The 23,114-nt window shown below is 39.9% G+C and overlaps 1 protein-coding gene across 1 annotated transcript in view; it reads left to right on the top strand.

Moving 5' to 3' along the window:
• LOC6035483 (tyrosine-protein kinase Abl) overlaps window positions 1-23,114 on the top strand; it is a 97,969-nt gene that overhangs the window by 68,245 nt on the left and 6,610 nt on the right. Inside the window, 5 exon segments of the mRNA XM_038259017.1 lie at window positions 17,072-18,013; window positions 21,353-21,936; window positions 22,003-22,135; window positions 22,194-22,314; window positions 22,375-22,523. Coding sequence (XP_038114945.1) covers window positions 17,072-18,013; window positions 21,353-21,936; window positions 22,003-22,135; window positions 22,194-22,314; window positions 22,375-22,523 — 1,929 coding nt within the window.

Here is a 23,114-nt window from a genome sequence, read left to right as displayed (position 1 = left end):
AAAAATGTACAAGCCAAACTGGTTTGCTATACGTGAGTGTCCACTTAGTGTTGTTATAATTTATAAACTAAATCTAAACAGCCTAATTTTGCAAAATATTTAAAAATTTATTAGAGCTTCACTTTTTATCAAAAACAATTCAACTCAGCAAAAAAGTAGAAATTTACCTGCGAGTAAAAGGCATCGATATAAATCAAATATTTCCAAATGTTATGGTTTTTAGTAAAAAAAAAAAAAAATGTGGGTCCATCAGTATGGGAAAAAGAGCAATTTTCTACGAAATCGGCCGACTTCGACATTTTTTTTTTTTGTTGATTTTTTTTATTTGGCTCAAACTTTGTGGGGGCCTTCCCTATCACCAAAGCAGCCATTTTGTGTCATTGGTTCACCCATACAAATCTCCATACAATTTTGGCAGCTGTTCATATAACAATGGTACATTAATATTCGAAAATGTGTAACTTTTCAACAATTTTTTTTGTTGATTTGGTGTCTTCGGCAAAGTTGTAGGTATTGATGAGGACAAATCAGAAAAAATAGGGACACGGGGAAAACCTTTTTTCTACAAAAATCAATTTCCCAAAATAAGTTTTTTTTCAATTTGTGATTTTTTTTATAATACAAAACTCCGCCTGTTATAACCCATTCAGAAGTATGGACCAAATTTTTGCCGACGAGCTTGTGAAAAAAAAAATTGTTAACAAATAATTAAATCTCGTACTTAAATTTTGTTTACCTCATTATTTTACGTAAAATGAGGTAAAAATCGAAAATAATTTAACAATTTGATTTTATTAAGTGCACCTTTTACAAAATATAGCCATTCAAAGTTAAATTTTGTCCGAAAAATGTCTGTTTTTTGATATTTTAAAACAGTGATGATACCAATTTCTCACATTTTTTTTTAATGAGAAATTTAGAATAAATTTTCAATCGCTTATAAATTTTGAGATATTCAACGAAAATCATAATTAATATTTAAAAAAAATAATCAGGACTAACATTTCAAAAGGGCCAAAAATTCAATATTACGCCCCATTGATCCACCATTAGGTGTTTGGTGCCTTCCTCATTTTTACAAAGTAATAAAAAAAATATGTTTATGGAAAAAATATATACCTGATACAGACTTTTCCAGAAAACATGCAGACTCTCATTTGGAGCAATGTGGCAACCGGGCGTTTCGCATCTGGCGCGACTCTTGCACGTAAACAAAAAGGCTTTTGAGGTTATGCCACAAATCACCCTTTTTTGTAGATACAAAAATCTTTTTCTTAGCATAACTTTTTAAATACTTTACTAAACAGAATAAATTTTAATAGGGTCTTATGGGACCTCAAAGCGAATCGAATAAGGCTGACCCGGCCAAAATCGGTTCAGCCAGTTCTGAAAGATTCTGAGTTGATATGTATACGTGAAAGTATATCTAGAAGGTATATTTAAGAAGTCCAATTTTCGAGTGATTTTTAGCCTTGCCTCAGTGAGGTGAAGAAGGCAAAAATTCAAAATATTGTTTTCGAAAAGATCGGAAAATTTCACAAATGTTTGATGTTTTAACATTGAAAATCATAATCATTTACTTGAAAAATGAGGTCAAAAAATTTTAAACACAAGATTTAATTTTTTTTTACAAAAATAACTATATAAAAAAAAACATTTATAACTCATGGGCAAAATTTTGGTCTATACTTCTGAATGGCTTAAAAGATGCGGGGTTAGTCCTCTAAAACATAAAAAAAAAACTTAAAATCAAAAATAAATTGATTTTTTGTGAAAAAAAAGTTGATTAAAAAATCACCAATTTTTATCCGTGTCTCTTTTTTCTGAATAGTCCATATTAATACCTTTATATATTTGCAACTGCCTTATAATTATTTTAAAACGTCTATAAATCGTCGCCATCGTGCTAACTTGTAAAATAAAAAAAAAGTTTAAAAATTGAATTTACGAGCCATGGTTTCAACATCTGTATAAAAAAAGTGTTTTAAAATGCATTATACACCTGTCCCATCATTAGTTTTCTAAATATCAAAGTATTGACGCAATTTTTTTTGCGAAAAATAAGTATTTGCGATGCTGCGATTTTTTTTATAAAAATCTGTCTAGGTATTTGAGATTTAAATCTGCTTAAAATTATTCAATTCCTGGTTTTTCGTACCGTGTCCAACTTTCCCAGCTCTCAGTCTTTAGGCTAGCGGTGTTTTTGCTCGCCATTTACACGCCTTATTACGAAAGCCCCAACCCCCTTCTCTTGGGAGGGGAAAACTGGGCATATTTCCAAAGGTCATCCCGCACATGTGTGCTTTGCGAGGAGGGGGAGGGGGCTAAAGAGGCGACGCATGGCTGAGTTGCGTTAATTTTTATAACGTGACCGCGACCTCCAACGTTCTCGGGCCGCTGATGTGTTCCCTCGGCAAGTTGTGGTGGTTCCACTTGAAGTGCTTTTGGCACCGACACCAGACCCGCGCGGAAAGGGGACTGTAACTGTTGATCTTGGTATCATCGCCGGCAGGTGTGTATGGGAGATATAAGAGGGGAGGGGTAAAAATGTTAATGGCACGTTTGGCGAAAATTCATTAAAAAGAGCTTTGCTTAGGTCAAGGTTAGTTTTTTTTGCTGATTATGGTTTGAACAAGGTTGACAAAAAATATGACGGCAAAGGGTCGTTAACATGACAAGTTATTAGGAGGCTTGAACTTCAAACTTGGTCTGAAGTAACTCAAGATTTAGATTATATCATGATTCTACAAAGAGGAAAGACAATCATCACCAACTTGTCTTCTAGTCTTATATCCTGGACAAAAAGTTCTCCCCTTCTTTGCATACCTTCTTCAATGTCAAACGGACTGTTAATTTTGTCTTTTTTGCCATCTCGCAAATATCTGAGAGGTTATCTCCCTCCTAACAGGGGACGGCTTTTGGGTGGTGCGTCAGCGATTCCGGGAACAATTTCAACTTCCAGAGTTTAACTAGAGCAAAAGAGATTCGGACCGTCCGATAGTGGTGACAAAATGCCGCAAAACTTCCCCCCTCCAGCAGCTGCCGTACAAGATGGGGTCCCCGTTGATATGGATCGCCGTGAAAGGCGACACGACCATCAACAGTTGCGGGAAAGTTGCCCTCGTGGAATCCGAGACGGACTTTTTTCTCCAACCGTCTCGCGACCGGCTGGGCATGTTTCAACCAAGCTCCAGTTATGGCAGGCCCGGGTTGTTGTTGTTGTTGTTTTATGGCTATCCGAGTTCCTGTTCATTGACTTTGTGGCTCGCTCGATGTGTGATTTGATTCGAGGCAGCTTTGAAGTGGAGGAGGTGATAATTGCTGGCGGAAAAGTTTTGGTCCCGTCGTCGTTGACGTTGTGTGGCCAAAAATACTACTTGGAATTAAGCAATAATCGGACGACCTTCCAACGGATCGATCGAGTCAGGGTTTTGGAGAAAATAAACGCTGGTGATTAGTATCTAATTAGAGTTGTATAAGGAGTTACGAGCACGCGTGCCCGCGGAGGTAACTTTCGGAATGGATTACACGAATCAGTGATTAGTTGATACGGATTGGGATTACCGCCTTCACAAATATTTTCCGGAGGGTGCGTCATTACTTGTGACCAAAGCGCGTAAACACACTATCTTTTTGCCTTCCTCACCTTAATGAGGAAAGGCTTTAAAATCACTCGAAAAATGAACTTCTTTATTCGACCTCGTAGACCCACCTTCACGTATACCTATCGACTCAGAATCAAATTCTGAACAAATGTCTGTGCGTGTGTCTGGATGTGAGTCCGTGCACCGAAAAATATGCACACGATTATCTCCGGACTTGCTGAACCGATTTGAACCGTTTTGGTCTCATTCGATCCGTCTTGGGATCCCACAAGACCCTAGTTAATATTATGAAGTTTAGTAAAGTACTTCAAAAGTTATGCTTAAAAAACGATTTTAGCTAAACTTCTGAAGATTGTAAAAAGGGTGGTTTTTGTAAGAAACCCCGTCATGTATTGTTAGAAAGGTATTTGAAAGACCTTTCCAACGCATTCAAAAGATTGAAGATCCGATAACCCCATCAAAAGTTATGGTCAGTTAAGTGTTATTTATACACTTTTTTGAGGCCGGATCTCGAATATTTTGATGAAAATGTTGTCCGGATCTACAATGCGACCCATCGTTGGATAGAAAATTAAAAGACCTTTCTAACTTGCTCAAAAGATTGAAGATCTGACAACCCTATCAAAAATTATAAGTACTTTAGTGTTTTCAAAACACTTTTTTGAGGCCGGTTCTCAGATATTTTGATAAAAATATGCGAGGAAGGCACCAACCACCTAAAGGTGGATTAAGTAACGTTTTTGAATGTGGAAACACTGTTACAGGCCAAAGTGGGCCAAAAATAGAAATGTGAGTAGAATTTGCGTCTAAGTATTTTCTTTTGAAATTCAATTTATACATAAGGGAGCATCCATAAAACACGCGGACACTTTTTTGGGAATATCGAACCCCCCCATTATACGAAGGGGGGGGGGGGCTTCGTGAACAATTTGCCATAGAAAAAAAACTTTTTTGTATGGAGCGTGGACAATCGCCAAAACACCCCCCCCCCCCCTTAAGTGTCCACGTGGTTTATAGATGGTCCCTAATTCAGATTATAGGTTGCTTTCGTTTAAGTACATTTTCAGCCATGATTTATTGCTATACTTTTTTACTCTGTCATCTCCTCATGATGAAATTTGGTGATCGTACGTTTTTAAACGCTTTTTTTGTAAATAAATAATGCATTCATCTACACAGTAAAAAAAAACATGGTCTATTATGTCAGAAAAATGTGTAATTTTACCTCTGAAAAGGTGTAATTTCACAATTTTTCTGGTGTCATGTCAGTTTTTCAGTCTAAATTGAGGTAAAATTACATTAATGAGGAGCGGCCGTGGCTGACTGGTTACGGTATTCGCTTTATAAGCGAATGGTTCTGGGTTCGATTCCCATCTGCTCCCAACGAGAAAGTCAAGAACACATAAATTTGAAAATGATGTATATGAACGAAAAATCAAAGTCGCTCGAGGCGGGGTTCGATTCCCCGTCCTTTGGATTGGTAAGCAAAAATGCTAACCACTAGGCCATGACGACTTGGTGAGCGTGGACTGGAATTAGGAATACTGTTACAGAGAGCGAGTTGTGGCGCTATAACCACGGCAGATAGAGTCCAGGGCATTCGTGGAAATACAATGTCCCATCCCAGAGGGTCCCGGAGTACCAAACCTTCTTAGCATGGTGCTCCCAACGAATACAACCAAATCTCGGAGCGTATGGTGGTGTGTCCCCACGCTTCTTCCTCCCCTGTCGATTCAGAATTGTGTTGTTGTTCGAACACTCAGTGCTCAAACTCAACCCAATTACGAGTCATCTCTGCGATATGGCTTTACGCAGTAGGCCTGGCCGCTTTAACGCTTGTGATGTTTCAATGCATTCTAATGCAATGGCGCACTACAAATGTTAATAAATGACAAGAAGAGTGCTAGGCGTCATCTAACCTAAGGCACTCTCCAGGATCCCTTCGAAAGATTGGCTGCGCTAGGGTCTGATTAGATTAGATTAGACTATTGAGCTAAAATTACATTATAATATTCAGCCTTCCTAAATTACACCTTCCAAATTTACACGATTTTTTACTGTGTACTAGATGTAAAAAATCACAACATGTCTTTCGCAAAAAAAAAGTCAAAGTAAATACAATTGAAATAAAAAAAAATGCTGAAATATATGTCCACTAGAATTTCTTTCTTATATATTTTTTGTAAAAATACCCTTAAATGGTGATAAATGCAAGATGTCATGTTTCACAAAGGTGGCCACTGCAGTGGGAACTCGCTAAAATCCGCTAAAAATCGGAAATTTGTGATTTTTTTGTGAAAAAACGGGAATCTCAAGCAAACTTGTTTTTTGGATTTTTTTTCTAACTTTTTTATAATTTTGTAATATTTTGAACAATTTATACTGCAATTGCACTCCTTAACATAAAATTAAAGGTTCTTTCCACTATTTTAATTAATGCGAAAATGCGAAATTTCAACGATTGTGTCCAGCGTATACGCTGGAAACTTTATAAACTTTATAAAGTTATTATTCTGTTTCATTTTGTTGCACTGCAAAAAAAAATTAAGCGATGAATCAAAAATGATCAGTGGGTGCCAACCATTGTGCACTGTTTAACCTCTGAAGATCCCTACTTTATTTGTCAATACCGGCGCCCTCCCAAGAAGCCTGCAGTTCAACCAAAAGAAGGAATGTTAGTTCGATAATTGAAGCACATAGTTTTTCGCTATATACCTGTTGGCACCGCATGAGACCGTTGAATCCACATCCCATCTCCTTTTTTTTTCTTTTCCTCAAAACCTCGCTCCACAAGCTGAATATTGTTCCTTGAGCTATTTTAGAACTCTTAACCAAATATGAGCAAAATCGGTCAACATTTACCCATTGATACTCGAAGGTGAAGTTTGTATGGGGAAAATTGAAAAAATGTGTGGAAAACCCCATTTGGTTTTGAATTTTGAGATTCTTATTGAAAATTTAATGCTCTACAACTTTGTAGAACATACCGAAGCTGTAAAACTCGACCCTGAAAAGTTATCAGCGATTTAAAAAAGTAATTTTTGTATGAATTTAAATAAAAAACTGTGCTAGAAACTTTGAAATTAAATGACGAAAAAAAAGTACCTGAACGGTCTGGTATTGATAACAGGTACCAAAATGATCTTGATTCAAAATATTATTGAAGGTTTTTATTCCCTGGCGCTGGTCGAAGTCGAGGAGAAGAGGGATAAAAAACTAAATTTTAGTATCGAGCATAATTTTCCAAAAAAAAAAATGAAACTCTTCAGTAAGTCAAGGGACAAAAACTTCATATAAAATTTGTATTGGCCAAAAATCTGTATTTCAAATATGTCGAAATTTGAATCTGCTTACACAGATTATTCTTACAAAACCAAATACAGCTCGACAAACTGCACGACGATAATGCGTTCCACATATGATATTTCGTAATCGCAATTTCAATCCTTGCCCTGACCATATCATTAAAGCTCTTGTCAGTGTGTGGTGCAACAAAACTGCGTCCAGCTGAGCTTAAGGTTCGCTCAGCCAGTCTGTCAGTTTGTTGCCGGAGCTGCGCAATGACCACGACTTGTTTTGATTGTTCCGCACTTTTATCAGATTTATCAGGCACCGCGGCGCAGTCACAGTTTGATGATTTTGCGTGCCCAAGGGAATGCCACACACACACTTGGTGGTACATTATCGTAAAATTACATCAGATTTGTGATAACGTTTTGTTTACGCTTTTGCTTCGCTTGGGGTCATTCCGCAACGGCGGAATCCATGAAATTTAAGTAGATTTTTCTTTAGTTGAGACAGTTGCACCAACAAACGGAACGGACGTGATTATTCAGTGCGATCTTAAGGGGTCGACCTCGCGTCAATGTTTCGACAAATTGGCACAGAGCAGAGCACGTTTGTCGTTTTTTTTTTCGCGAGGGCAAATTTCCAATTCAAACGCTGCGATACAAGCGTAACACAACTTCTCGAGAAAGTTTTATCGCTTTCCTTCGCGTTGTATCTAGTACTGAGAGAGCTGCTGTTTTTGTTTACACATTTACATAGGTCGTAATTTAAACGTGAATGAAAAACGGCATCATAATAAAACACTTCCTTCCAACTAACGGCGCACAAAACAAACAACCCGGCTCGAGTTGGCCATCACTACTACTACTACCGATTGGGGAAAGAGAGGGAACATCAACAACAACATCAACAACCACAACAGCTGGGCAGTTTCAACGCTACACACAAAGTTGTGGACGGGCAAAGTGGCACGATCGTTTCCCTAATCTACACTACCCCGGGAGCCCCAGATCTGTTGCCGTTGGGCCATTACCTCGGACTCATCTACACTGGCCTTTGGGTGGGAGATCTAATGCCTATATCTATAGCGATCATCTGCCGATCAGTGTCGCCCACTCTGCTCTGAATCTAAATGACTCGTCTTATTAGAACGACTTGGGCTATTCTGTGCAGCTTACGTTGAGTACACAGAAAAAAAAAATAATGGTAATATTACATCTGGGAAGTGGTACATCTTTTATGTCACAAAAATGTGTAATTTTACCTCTATAAATGTATAATTTTACATCTTTTCTGGTGTAATGTCACTTTTTCAGTCTAAATTGAGGTAAAATTACATCATATAAGAGGTAATATTCAACCTTCCAAAATTAAAGCTTCAAAATTTACACAATTTTTTTCTGTGTATGTTAGTATAAAGGTCATTGTAAAAGTAACGGTATAAACCACAAAATGGTATTCAAATTTTACTAAACTTTCCAAAGTGCATTTAACGATGTCTTCTTCACGATAGATATTATGTCTAATTCTGCTGTGGTCGTCACCGATCACGTTTGCAATCAACTCGACAACCTGGACCCCACAAAGTCATCGTCCCAATTTCTCTCCCACTCGGAGATCAGCTGTGTTGCGTTCTGCGCCATGAATCAAGTATAGTGTGTGTACTGTTACGTTATACTGTCCGCGCGCCATCACCGTCATCATCTCGTTATACTCCTCTCCTGTTTATCCAAATAATTGAGGTGTAATTTACCTTCCCGCAAATTGTTTGTTTGTACAAGCGCGTACGACGTCCAGTCTGCGCTCTAACGATCTCACAAACCTCATTACCATGTCTTTGAATGGTTGTTGCGCCGACAAAGTACTTTGCGGGGGTTGATCTTGTTCAATGAACAAGTGCGTGTGAAATCCTCCACCTACCTCAACGATTGTCAACCAAATTGAAGATGAGATTGTTGCCTCTGTTGCCCCAATACAAAACCATTATATCTCCCCCAAACGGTTCAGCGTTGAACAATGGCTAATGTATTTTTCTTCTTCTTCTTCCATTCCAGGTAAGGACGATCTGTCATGATTTGGTAATCAACGGAACTGTCATAGTCGGCGGGTCGCTATATTGCACAACCGGTAATTTGGAACGAGCTTGCATTTGCGTCTCGGGAAGGCCTCTGGGAGAGTACCGGCGCATTCTTTTGTTACCGTAGCGCAAAACTTGAATGACTCTATGGCGGTGGCGCCCCCTCGAACTTAACTGGGCGGAGATCCATAAAGCTGACTACCCCAGCATAACTGCATGCTGAACAAACGACACTTTGCTTTGGGGTCTCTCGTTTTTATGGTAACAACAACTAACAGATAAACAAAGGCCCCTCGGGGGAAATTTGACGAAATGGTGAGATAACGAAAAGTTATGATGAATGAAACCATTTGGGTAGTACAAAGTATAATGTTATCTTTATGATGTTGGGAGAAACAAGGCAGTAAAATACTCATTGCGTTAGGAAAAAAGTACGTTCGATATTTTTGAACCTATTAAAACTGTAATATTTATCGAAGTTAAACATCCATTCCATTCCATAGCAAATGTCTGTGCGAGTGTATAAATGTGATTCTGTGTATCGACAATAATGCACTTGATTATCTCCGGACTGCTCTGAACTCATTCGACCCGTCTTGGGGTCTCATAAGTCTTTATTGAAAATTGTGAAGTTCTGTAAAGTGCTTCAAAAGTTATGCTAAAAAAAACTATTTTAGCAAAAATCTGGAAGAATTCAAAATGGGTGGATTTTGTAAGAAAACCCTTCATGTAATATATTTTTAGAATGGACGCATTCTAAATATTAAATATCTGTCAACTCTCTCAAAAGTTATAATTTATTAGTCTTAAATTCACAATTTTTGAAGCCGGATATATTGATTTTTATTTATTTTTTAACAATATTTCGGAAGCGGGCCTCTTCATGCGCACAAAGAGTCTTTACCATATTTTTTAGTCGATTTCATCAAAGAAGTTGTTTTTTTTAAATTTAGCTCTAACTTTACGGGGCTAATGTTTCATTTTTAACATTAAAAAAAAAGGTCAATTATTGCAGGCCAAAGGTGTGCAAAGGGAAGTAATTTGTGATTGTAGACGGTATTGTTTTGATTCGCAGCATGTTGAGTTAACTGTAAACATTATAAATGGTTAGGCTGTTATACTCACATCAAACCATGTACTGCTTCCGGAACGAATTCAAATGCGTAACCGGAAAAGAAGGTGTGAATGCCTGACACGCACACTCAAAGCGTGTTCTAGCGTGTTGCTCATACTGACTCAGAGCAAGGGTAAGACGTAGGTGTAAGGGCAGTGCGTGTTTATCGGGAACCTGGCGCATAAGATAAGTCAATGCCCGTTCTTACACTGAAAATTGCGAATTGAGAATTTTAGTATTGTTTATACCGTGAACTGGGGTCACATTGATAGGAATTCAATTTATTTTTGGAATATTTTCCAACTGGTAAGGTTTTTCTCAAGATTATTATTTTTAAAACATTTACTGGGATAGGCCACACAAAGTCCTCGCATTATTTTTGAATAAAAGTTTTTTGAATAAGTAAAAGTAAATCATTCCCTATTCCTGAGGGGAACACCCGTGAAGAATATCGGGGCCGGCATTTATAAAGCGGATTCAGTGACAGTTTAAGGTTTCTTTAAGGCTTCTTAAGGTGTCTTGATAAGGTCCAGTTTGTGACGAAAAACTACCTTCCCTTTACAAAGCAATCGAATCCAGAAGGGAAAAGATCACCAATTGTGTTGGTCCGAGCCGGGATTTGAACTCCGATCTACCGCTTTTGAGGCGGGAGCGTTACCACTGGGCTACGTGGCTCGGTCAAATCATTTTGAATAACGTTTAAAAAAATAGTTACGTTAATTTTTTTTAGTTTGAATTCCGGGGTGACATTGATAGTCATAGTTTGTCTTGTTAAAATCAGATTTAAGGAGTTCAAACTTTATTTTTACTTAAAACTTACCATTACTAAGGTTGCTGATATAGTTTTTAAACGTATCAAAGTGGCTATGGCTATCAAAGAGAAATAAAATATGTATTTAAAAAATAAAAAAAATACAACGTTATTTTAATGTACAAGCTATCACCACCAGCCCTTCTACTAAATACTTCAATTTAAAAAAAGAAATAAGAGTCCACTTTGTGGACATCTCCGTACGGTAGTGACAGGTTCAACCCCTCTCTGCATCCACCAGAGTGAAATTGCAGACACACTGCAGAGTGCAATCATGCTGATGGTCTGCTGCTGGTGATGCATCTAATTATGCAGCCGGCGAATTACGCGAACGACGAACAGTATGCGCATCAACAGCAGCAGCAGGTCAATGCCGGAGTCACATTTAATCTTCTTGGCTGAACGGTTTATGGGAGGGAAAATTAAAACATCAACCGAAATGTCGCTTCTGGTGAATTTTTATTCACCAGAAATGCACCGTCGACGGAGGACAAATTTGAATAAGATATTTCCTTTCATTTCATACGTCAATCATGGCCAAATCTGGCGAGCTCTTCGATTGGGAAGAAACTCTAGTCAAGAGTTGGTGGATGCTGGCTGGCATCTGTTGCGTGGGTAAAAACATACACAATGGCCGCCACCAACTCCAAGAGCAATTTCTCATCCATCCATCCATTCGTCCGCAGGTTGATGACTTTGAACGAAACGTGACGTACGACGACGACGACGGGGAAGGTGCTGAACTCTCCAGCAACGCGATATCTGTCAATGCCATTTGAGGAATGTGAAATTTTGCATAATTTTTCGCCGATGGCCACGGCCAGGACCACTTTGACAAATTGTCATCTCCATAACCGGTCCAATTCCGAACGCAAATTCACAGCTGAGATGACTCAACCGGAGTCGTGCTGCGCGAAGCCTTCCGTGTCTAATCCTTCAAATTTGCCGCACGTCTGTGTGTGTATCGGTTGCGAACGACCTTGATTATCGGAAACAGGTTGCCACTGCAAGGTGGAGTGGAGTGGACGGGAACCTGTCGTGTGCAGACTGCTTCATCCTGCAGCAGTTCTTCGCATCCATAGTTACGTATAGGCACACGAGACAGAGCGATACCGCTGCTTGACGCAAGGCAAACCCAACAAGCTGTTTTGGAACGGTTCCAGCAAAATCTAGGACTGCTTGTTCTGCCGATGTTGGTTTTTCGTGCATAACAGCAAACAGGAACCCATGGAGATCGAAGCAATCCGTGCGCGAGACTGGACGTAATTTTTTCAAGATGTCATTTTTCAATCCTAAAAAATTTGATTAAAAAATACAAAGTTAAAGAAAATAAGGATATTCAGCCGGTAAATCTGTTGGTGGCCAGTGATAGCGATAGCAGTGGAAGATCCTCGTGACGCCCAGGAGATGGCGATTGCGGACAATATCGGCGGTTAAGCAGCAGCTGATGCACACCACTAAGTTACCATCGGTTAAAACGTCGTGTGGTTCAAGTCCTGTTGTTCAAGATTATCAGCCTGGCCAGGATGGGTAGCTTTCACCAACACCTGACTTGTCCCTCAAGATTTCACCGGAATCCAGGAAGTTGTTTGCTGTTTTGGTTCCGTACCAATTTGGTTGCCGGCAGTTCAGCAAATAGAGGACAGAATTCCAAGAAGATTCAAATGACATTTCAAGACCGATGATGCCGGAGTTGAAGATTCCCGATTTGGTGAGATCGCTCCTTTTCTTATATCAAAATACACTGTCACTCATTCTAACATTCATACATTCCATTTAAGACTAACCACGCCAATTTACTATATACGCGGTAGGGTGTTCCCTTGGTCGTTCGCTGTGAGTTGTGGATTGCCTGCTTCTCTAATGAAGGTTCGACTAGGGGGGCATGCTTATTAATTTCTTGTCGCTCCATACCCTCAGTGACGTGATGGGAGCAAGGGCGTCTATGCGAAGTGTCCCTACACTCGCTACAGATTTCCGGCGCTTGGGGAGGGAAGAGGGAAACCATTTTGTTCTATGCGCCGGTATTTGTAGCACTAAAATTCGTGCAAAAAAACTTATGCACGTGGGTGTACAGATTATGGAGTAAAAGATGATCGAATTGTTCACCTAGCGCTCACATGTGTTCCAGGACCAAGTTGCCTGCGGGTATGGGGATCATACATACATACATACATACATAACAGCAAACAGGAACCCATTTTTAAGTAGAATTTATGCTTCCTGGCTGGGAAAAACCGACCCGATAGGAACGACCGACCGGGTACATGGTGCTTTACAGTTTTTGCCTTCTGCTGGCGTGTGTGTTTGGAATTTTTCGACACTGACCTTGATATTGATGCATCGTCGGACCATGCTGAAATCAATCAAATATGCATCCTGAACAAGGTTGTTATTCGATAGAATTATCAAGGCTTGATCTTATCGCCGATAATGGACGATAACTCATTTCTAAAATCTTTCTAAAATCGACCTTATTCATATCATAATAAATTTTCAATGCCTTCACTAAAAAAATACTTTTTGAAATTGTAGTAAGTTTCAGAATATAAATATGTACTCAAAATTGTTCTCAAAATACCGTATTTTTCGAAAATACTCATTTTCATAATTTGCAATATGGATATCAAACGAAGCGACATATTGTATGCTTTTTCACTTAATTTAAGCTTTTTCCGCAAATATAAAAAAAAACACAAAATATCGTATTTTTCGAAAATATTAAAATTTTCAAAATTTGCAAAATGGGTACCAAAAATTATTTCACAAATTCGTGAAAATTTTAGCATTTTCAAAAAAAAACTCTAATAAGTTTTAAAATCATACAAAATTTTAATTCGTTTGATATCCATATAGCAAATTCTGAAAAAAATTTTTTTTGAAAAATACGGTAATTTGTGAAAATTTCAGTACTTTAACAAAAAACACTAATAAAGTGAAAAAAGCATTAAAAATTTCGGGAAAAATAAAAAAAAATTGAAAAAAATACGGTCAGTACAGGGTTAATCGATTTTAGAAAGATTTTAAAAATTAGTTATCGTCCATTATCGGCGATAAGATTATCGCCGATAGAATTATCGAAATAACGATAACTCTAACGATAAATTATCGCTATCGTCCCGACAATAACGATAATCGTTATCGTCAGACGAAAATATTATCGATATCGACTATAATTTTATCGATTAACAACCTTGATCCTTAATTTGAAAACTTTATCTAATCTAATCTAATCTAACCCTAGCGCTGCCAGTCTTTCGAGGGCATCCTGGAAAATGCCTTAGGTTGATTGACGCCTAGCATCTTCTTGTCATTATCAACATTTGCAGTGCGCCATTGCATTAACATGCATTGAAACATCACAAACGTCGAAGCGGCCAGGCCAACTGCGTAAAGTTAACCGCAAAGATGATTCGTTGAATTGGATTGAGTTTGAACACGAATGTTCACACAGCAATACATTTCTGAATCTACAGGGGAGGAAGAAACGTGGGGATCCCCCGCTCACGTTCCTGTTTGTTTGGGTAATTAATCGTTGGGAGCACCATGCTAAGAAGTTTTGGTGCTCCAGGACCCTAGAGGATGGGACATCGAATTTCCGCGAATGCCCTGGACACTATTTGCCGTGGTTATAGCGCCACAACGCGCTGAATTTGAAAACTTCAAGGTAGAAAAAGTGCATTCGTTCAAAGTTTGGTTTTGATATCATTTGAATGTCTTATGCTAATTAGAGAGAAATCCCAGCAAAGAAAAAAAATGTTTTTCACGTTTTGCAGTAAATTACTTGCGATTTTCCCAAAAAAAAAATTTTTTCACTTTTGTTGTGCTTTGCAGCAAGGGGGAATACGATATGAAGGATGAGCCCAGAATTGATTTAAACAAACTCAATCCGGTCAAGTTTACACAACATCGTTAATCATCCTTTTATCACCTGTGTGGTGATGCGCCGTAATAAATGTGCGATACTTAAAGTCCAATTACCCCATATGTTAATGAGTCAACGGAGAAGCGGCCCCGCAACAACTCCGGTCTGAACTATTATGACTGGCGGTAGAGAAACTTTTACCGGGCGGTGACGGGCGCCCACAAATTCTTTATCATATCAACTTTATCGTGTGTTACTCGAGCCACCTTCCGTTGGTTGGCGGCAGGTGCCAACTTCTATATCATTAAAACCGTTACAGGTTGCATTCAGGAGCAGGAGAAGAGGATTAGCTTTCAGTTTCACTTTTTAACACTTTTTTTGCTGTGTACTAGATCCAGACTAACCATAACTGCGGAGTAATTATGAGTTAGTGCACTTTTGGTACCGCTGCAGTAACGATGACACATTACGACGACCAGAGCTCAAGTTGGTCCGTAGACGACCGTTTAGTGGCAATCACTGGAACGAACCTTGCCCATTGTCAATTAACATAATAAAAAAAAACAGAAAACAGAAACGGAAATCTCCCATCTCCAAAAACAGAGAGAAACGCGCTTGACTTGCAGTCATCAATATTAATTGAGTGATTGATACAGAAATGCGAATCGTCGACAGTGGGTGAAACAATAACTGTGGGAGATGCGAAAAAGAAGCAATCGGGTACAACGAAAACAAATGATAAATATTGTTATGCAAATTGACCATTGTGTGGTGCATCCATGTGCTCACGCGAACGCCAAATTAATTAATGATGTCCAAATCTTATGCAAAATGGGGAATTGCAGCGCCAATGAACTCGACGCGTGCATTTTTTTTGTGTGCAATGAGTGAAGAAAAATGGTAAAATGTGAATGACTTCTAACCAGCTATACACTCAAACCCCGATGGTTTGACACCAACTGTTGTCAAACGAACGGGGTCACTTTTTAGTTTGACACCCCTATTACACTGAGCTTACACACACTACCAAACGTTTGTTTTGATAGTGTGCGTGAGCGCCGTCTAAAAAGTGACAGTTCGTTACTTTTTAGTTTGACTTTGACCAACCAACGGGGTACAAATTAAAAAAGTGTCAAACGAAAAAGTGACCAACCACCGGGGGTTGAGTGTAGTGATATCTAGGTTTTTAAGCGAAGATGGCGTTCGAATGGTGAACGTCCGAAATGTCAAAATCGCGCAGTAGCACCAACATTAGAAAAAAAAAATGTGGCTGTTGTTTGATTTGCGATGAAAGATTTGAAAAAGTTATACTGATTTTCAATAACCTATACTAAAATTTAGGAAACTTTGAAGTTTCTGTGCACCAACAACAATAACAAAAACAAAACCTTCAAACAAGAAGTCAGACAACGCCCAGCCACCCCCACACCCACCTTCGTCCTCTGAGTGGTGCATTCAAATTCCAACAATGAGCGAAACTCACTCACGCGAAGCTCACGTCGCAAGAAGCCTAAGTGAATGGAGAAAATTGCAAGCATTTTTCCCAAACCTTTTTTTTTGTGTACTTCTTCTACTTCTTTACATTACGGCTCAGCTACAGTGCCTCTCCTCGCTCCATTCAGAAGTTGCCTTTTGCATATTCGACTTCACATGTGTCGTTTTTCCATTTCCCTTCTTTTCTGAGCAAGTTTCGTTTTTGCTTGCTCTATTGATGTTTTTTTTTGTGTTTTTTAAGTTTGCCGTCGGTTGCATTGTTTGGGTGCAATTTTCCTGTTAATTTGCCTTAATTGTTAAGCTGTTGAAAATTCTACAGACTCCCCTTACTCTCTCTGTCTGTACAATGAGCTTTTTTTCTTCTGTGTGCACTTTAAGCGCGCAGATAATATTTTGCGCTCCATCAATTAAAAAACGTCTTAATGCACAGCGCACCCTTTCCAAATAGTTTAAATGTGAAGTTAAATATAGCATTTTTTTCCTTTTCCAAGCGAACTGGCATTTGCACTATCCTCTAATTGGTTCAATTTTGATTTTGGCATTTTAGAGTTGTGAGCTCGAGAGCTGGTTGCGTTTCAATTACCAACATCGCTATAATGGTGCCGTTCGGATCGATTTATTATACTGCTGCTGCTACTGCTATCCATCCACTTTGCTGACGAGTCCCAAGTGGAAAAGAGATCAAACACAGACGCAAATGCATCACCCACTCATCAATTGAGAAGAGCTCGTTCCAAACTCCCCCATCATATAATGCAAATTGCTAATTAATCTTATTATTCGTCTTTGTGTCTTTCTTCTTCCAATTTGCAAACAGAAGCACTGCTGCAATCTCGGCCCCTGCCACACATCCCACCGCCCGGCACGCTCCTGCCAACGGATCTGCTGAGCAGCCAGGAAGGCTCGGAGAACCACACCGGAACGCTGCACTCCCAGGGCAGCTCCAACACGGCCCAGTCAAGCTTCGAGAACGCCCACCGGTGGACCTCCAAGGAGAACCTGCTAGCGCCGGGCCCCGAAGAGGACGACCCGCAGCTCTTCGTAGCCCTGTACGACTTCAAGGCCGGCGGCGAGAACCAGCTCAGCCTGCGCAAAGGAGAACAGGTCCGGATACTGTCCTACAACAAGTCCGGCGAATGGTGCGAAGCCCACTCCGACTCGGGCCACGTCGGCTGGGTCCCCTCGAACTACGTCACCCCGCTAAACTCGCTCGAAAAGCACTCCTGGTACCACGGCCCCATCTCCCGCAACGCCGCCGAATACTTGCTCAGCTCGGGCATCAACGGAAGCTTCCTCGTTCGCGAAAGCGAAAGCTCGCCCGGCCAGCGCAGCATCAGCCTGCGGTACGACGGACGCGTCTACCACTACCGAATATCCGAAGACTCGGACGGCAAGGTGTACGTCACGGCCGAGGCCAAGTTCAACACGCTCGCCGAGCTCGTCCACCACCACAGCGTCCTGCACGAGGGTCACGGGCTCATCACGCCGCTGCTCTACCCGGCGCCAAAGCAAAACAAACCCACGGTCTTCCCGCTGAGTCCCGAGCCGGACGAGTGGGAGATCTGCCGGACGGACATCGTGATGAAGCACAAGCTGGGCGGCGGTCAGTACGGCGAGGTGTACGAAGCGGTGTGGAAACGGTACGGCAACACCGTTGCGGTCAAGACGCTCAAGGAGGACACGATGGCACTGAAGGACTTCCTCGAGGAGGCCGCCATCATGAAGGAGATGAAGCATCCCAACCTGGTGCAGCTGATAGGTGAGTCTGGCAATTTTTTGATCTCTGCTCAATTCGTTTTAAGTGAAAAAAAACTTCACGACAATGCCTCTAAAATCCTCATTCACGTATACGTATACTAGGGTGCCCAGAAAAAACGACCCCCTGCTTATAGAGCAATAAATTTCTACTGAGAATCTAACTTTCGGGAATATTTGGATGGAAGTAGCGATCCGTGCAGACCAAACCGAAAGAAGGTTGAGTTTTTCATATTTTTTTTTTCGATTTTTCTTATACAAACTTCACCTTCGAGTATCAATGGGTAAATGTTGACCGATTTTGCTCATATCTGGCTCAGAGTCCTAAAATAGCTCAAGGAACAATATTCAACTTGTGGAGCGAGGTTTTGAGACAAAGTCCCATATTCTGGGCACCCTAACGTTCACAGATCGATTCAAAATCAAAAACTGGACAAAGAATACACAGCTAAAAAAGTAGTAATCCAGCTGCGTGTGAAAGGCCTGGGTGTAAAATAAATATTGCATTATTTTATACAATTTTATGTGATTTTACACCCTGAAATATGTAGCCCATCAGTATGGGAAACCTACTTGACCGAAATGTCAAGCTCATATATGCGTTTATCCTTACAGCTTTACATCGGTCTGATGGCCGAGCGGGCTAAGACGCCAGTCCTTACCATTGGTGCTGGGTTTGAATTCCGTCGGTTGCAACTTTTTTTTTTGTGTTTGCAATAATTTTACATGCAGCGTGTAATATTAAGTGTCTTTTTTGACGAAGGTGATGTGCATGCTTTTGCATGCGATTTTACCATCGGATTTTTTGCTGTGTATGTGTGCGTTTGTAGTTTGTATTAATTAAGGTGACAAGAAAAATGTTTTTTTTTAAACCTGATTAACACTTCTTGGCTCGATTCCTTAAGCTAAAAAGAGTATCAGTGCCAATTGGTGGTGTTCTACTAGTCGATCTTTGTAAGACCCATCGTTGGATGGACTCTCCAACGCTCGATACTCGATACTAGATACTCGAAAGACCTTTTCGATGAGCATATTAATTGTTATAAATACTGAAGTTAGATTCACGGCAAATTTTAAGGCCGAATAATGACTATAAAAATGTGATGAAGCACAACCCACAGGTAGATAAAGCAACGATATTTTTTGATATTGTTGCTTTTTAATGGAATCTCAAGCTTCAAGGATATTGTCCTGGCCAAGGCTTAAAATGGGAACGGTCACAGACAGTGAGCAGGATGGCCACTCAAGTCGGGAAATCGGAAAAGTCGTGAATTTGTGATTTTTTGTCATACGTCGGGAAAAGTCGATATTTACAAGCATACAGATTGGCAATGGTTTTTTTGTAAATATTTTTTATTTTTTCAGCTAATTTCATTTCAAAACTAAAAATATAATTGTAGCTCTTGATCTTTTTTGTGAGTATGTGTAAATTTACTATAGATAAAAACATGATTTTCAGTTATCGGAAAACTTAAGATCGAATAAAATTTAATCGCCGTTCGTTTTGAATGAAAAAATGTAAAAACTTTTTTACATTTTGAAAACATGAAAAAAATATTTAAATTGCAAAAACAATATTCCAAGAAGTTTTAAGTTACTGCAAAATTGTTTAAAGAATTTGTCTCTTCAAACATTTCTCTTAAAATTAGTGGAATCTTATCAAACTGAATTTTCAATTGAAAAAAAAGTTAATTACTGACAACTAGAATAAATTGGGCATAACTTTTAAACGGTACACTAAAAAAAATACATTTTTAGCATATTTTAATATTAATTAAAGCAAGGGTCCAGACATAGACCATTATTAGTCTATGGTCCTTCATCATCATCATCATCATCATCATCCAGATGTTCGGTTAAAACATCACAAATTACTCACTAATCGGATATTGCTTTCATCGAAATATCTGTGATCCGATCTCCAGAAAGTGTATAAATAACACTTAAGTGCTCATAACTTCTGATAGGGTTCTCAGATCTTAGTTTTTCTGGGCTCATTTGGAAGGTCTCTAAATTCTCTAACTAAAGACAGGTTGCATAATAAACATCATTTTCATCGAAATATCTGACATCCGGCCACCAAAAAGTGTAAAAAAAGTTGTTCAACAAAAACATGCTGAAAATGTTTCTAAACGCAGGGGAATGCATTTTAAATTGATTTCAGCTGATTGCACTTAAACATTCCTTGAAATTTTGAAATAATTTTAGTTACGGAAATTGCTTTCCGCATAATTGATCGACGCCACCAACGTCATGTTGACAAAAACTTGAAATAAAATTTATACCAGCCTAATTTCGTTGTTTAAGCCCTACTTGTGTGAAATTACAATCCTAAGCTGTTTACGGATGCTAAACGGTGCACATCAACCAGAGCTTTTGCACCCAGATTTTTGAAACAGACATTTTAGTATCTTCAAAACTACGGGTACTATCGAATTTTTTTTAATTCATCTCCTAAAGTACTGTCCACCAAGTAATTTAAAAGTTTGACTATTTTTACAATCACGTTGTTGCAGGATTGGGTCCGTAAGTTAGACAATTTTGGACTAAGAAGACAACAACTTCCTTAGTTGCTGTGCACCCTTAAAGAATCGAGTAAATCTACTGAAGGAAAAAAGATACAAAATAACCTTCGAAATTATGCAGTTTAATCAATGATCAAAACATAGCCAATCGCAGACTATTTTGAATCAGTTAAGAGTGACATAGCTCAATCGGCCTCTCTGAGCCATTCGCTGTACGTACCGATTGGAGAGAGAGGAAGAGCAGGGGAGAGAGTTTTTACTAGCGATTGGTACGGATTTTGCACAATCAGAATCCTTGATTTCAAAAATGAATGTTGAAACACATATCGTCAACAATATCGTCATCTTACAGGAATTGAGCCCGCCTGAGCTTGATCTGGGGCCAAGTTGAATCGGTGGAAGCTTATTTTTCTGTGAGGTGGGCCCTGCGCGTGGCTCAGCTATGGTAGTTTGCTGTACGGTTTCCATCGCAGTTTGAACACTTGACGCGCATTTCTGCTCATTTTATGAAATACCACCACCTTTAGGGGATAAGTTCTCTAGGAATCGAATTTGTTAGATTACTTCAATGTATTGTGAACTAATTATTACAAGCTTCCCAGCAATAGTGATAGGTTTTTTGCGAGTTGTTTTCCAATTTTCTGTTTTCATTTAAAATCAACTTTATTGGCATCCATTATAATAAATGCCTTATACACAGCTGGAAAGATCCCCCAAAGCTCTGTACTGCACTTACAAAACTACTGTTAGTCGATAAACTAAAGAAATAAACTGAATTGAACTGAATTATAACAAGCTGTTTTTTCTCACTCTTCCAGGTGTGTGCACGCGCGAGCCCCCGTTCTACATCATCACCGAGTTCATGAGCCACGGCAACCTGCTCGACTTCCTGCGCTCGGCCGGCCGAGAAACGCTGGACGCCGTGGCGTTGCTGTACATGGCCACCCAGATCGCGTCCGGCATGAGCTACCTGGAGAGCCGCAACTTTATCCATCGCGATCTGGCGGCGCGAAACTGTCTCGTCGGCGACAACAATCTGGTCAAGGTGGCCGACTTCGGGCTGGCCCGATTGATGCGAGACGACACTTATACGGCCCACGCCGGCGCCAAGTTCCCGATCAAGTGGACGGCCCCGGAGGGCTTAGCTTATAACAAATTCAGCACCAAGTCGGACGTGTGGGCGTTCGGCGTGCTGTGGGAGATTGCCACGTACGGCATGTCGCCGTACCCGGGAATCGACCTGACCGAGGTGTTCCACCGGCTCGAGTCCGGCTATCGGATGGAGCGACCGCCGGGCTGCCCACCGGAAGTGTACGAGCTGATGCGAAAGTGCTGGCAGTGGAACGCCCAGGACCGGCCGACCTTCAAGAGCATACACCACGACCTAGAGCACATGTTTCAGGTAATTGCGAGAAAGGTGTCTCCCAAGTGCTAATTTTTCTTATCCGCATAGATTTTTTGTTGACAGGAATCGTCCATCACGGAGGCGGTAGAGAAACAGCTGCAGGGCGTTGGCCAGCCGGTTCAGCTCACGCCCCAGATGGTCAAGAAGCCGCAGATGGGCACCGTGCAGCATGAGCCGGCAATCACGCCAATATCCGGTAGGACGCGCTTGCCTCAACAACGCTGATCTTTACTCACTCGAACTTATTTTTTTAGACACCGGTTCCAGCTCGAAGTTGAGCACCTTCTCCAACAAACCGTCGACGGCGGGCGTGCAAATGCGGCGAACCACGAACAAGCGTGGCAAACAGGCTCCGGCCCCACCCAAGCGGACCAGGTTTGTACCGAGCAATGAAGTTGTTTATCAATCTTCTCTAATTCTTCGTAATAATTCCAGCCTGCTGTCGTCGAGCCGGGACTCGACGTACCGGGACGAGGACGGCAAACCGGGCGACGGTTGCGGTGACCAGCAGAACACGAACGGTATTATCCCCATCACTAAGTCGACCTCTTGCAGTAGTTTCCTTATCGATAAGCTGTTTCGAGGTATTGTTGTTACGCACAGGAAGTTGTTCTGGTTTCTAGTGTGATTTGTGTGTTTATTTGTGTCTGCTTTTGGAATCGTTGTGGGGCTTCCAGAGGAGACTAACGACTAACGCAAAAAATAATGCTTCTTGTTGCTGGCCCAGTGCAAATAATTCGTTTTGTATTTACTAATTTAACACATCCATCATGAACTTTTTGAAAAAAATCTTAAATTCTTAGATTCTTAGATTCTTAAATTCTTAAATTCTTAAGGGTGCACAGCAACCAAGGAAGTTGTTGTCTTCTTATTCCAAATTTGTCAAACTTACGGACCCAATCCGGCAAGAATCTGATTGTAAAAATAGTCAAACTTTGTTGTAAATAACTTTGAAGACAGTAATTTAGGGGATGAATAAAAAACCATAACGATAGTTCCCGTAGTTTTTTTAAATTCTTAAATTCTTAAATTCTTAAATTCTTAAATTCTTAAATTTTAAATTCTTAAATTCTTAAATTCTTAAATTTTTGAATTCTTAAATTCTTAAATTCTTAAATTCTTAAATTCCTAAATTCTTAAATTCTGAAATTCTGAAATTCTTAAATTCTTAAATT

This window comes from Culex quinquefasciatus, chromosome 3 (genome assembly GCF_015732765.1).
Source record: "Culex quinquefasciatus strain JHB chromosome 3, VPISU_Cqui_1.0_pri_paternal, whole genome shotgun sequence".
NCBI classification, from domain to species: Eukaryota; Metazoa; Arthropoda; class Insecta; order Diptera; family Culicidae; genus Culex; species Culex quinquefasciatus.
Note: the sequence above shows the minus strand (reverse complement) of the source record. Positions and strands in the feature narration are given on the sequence as shown.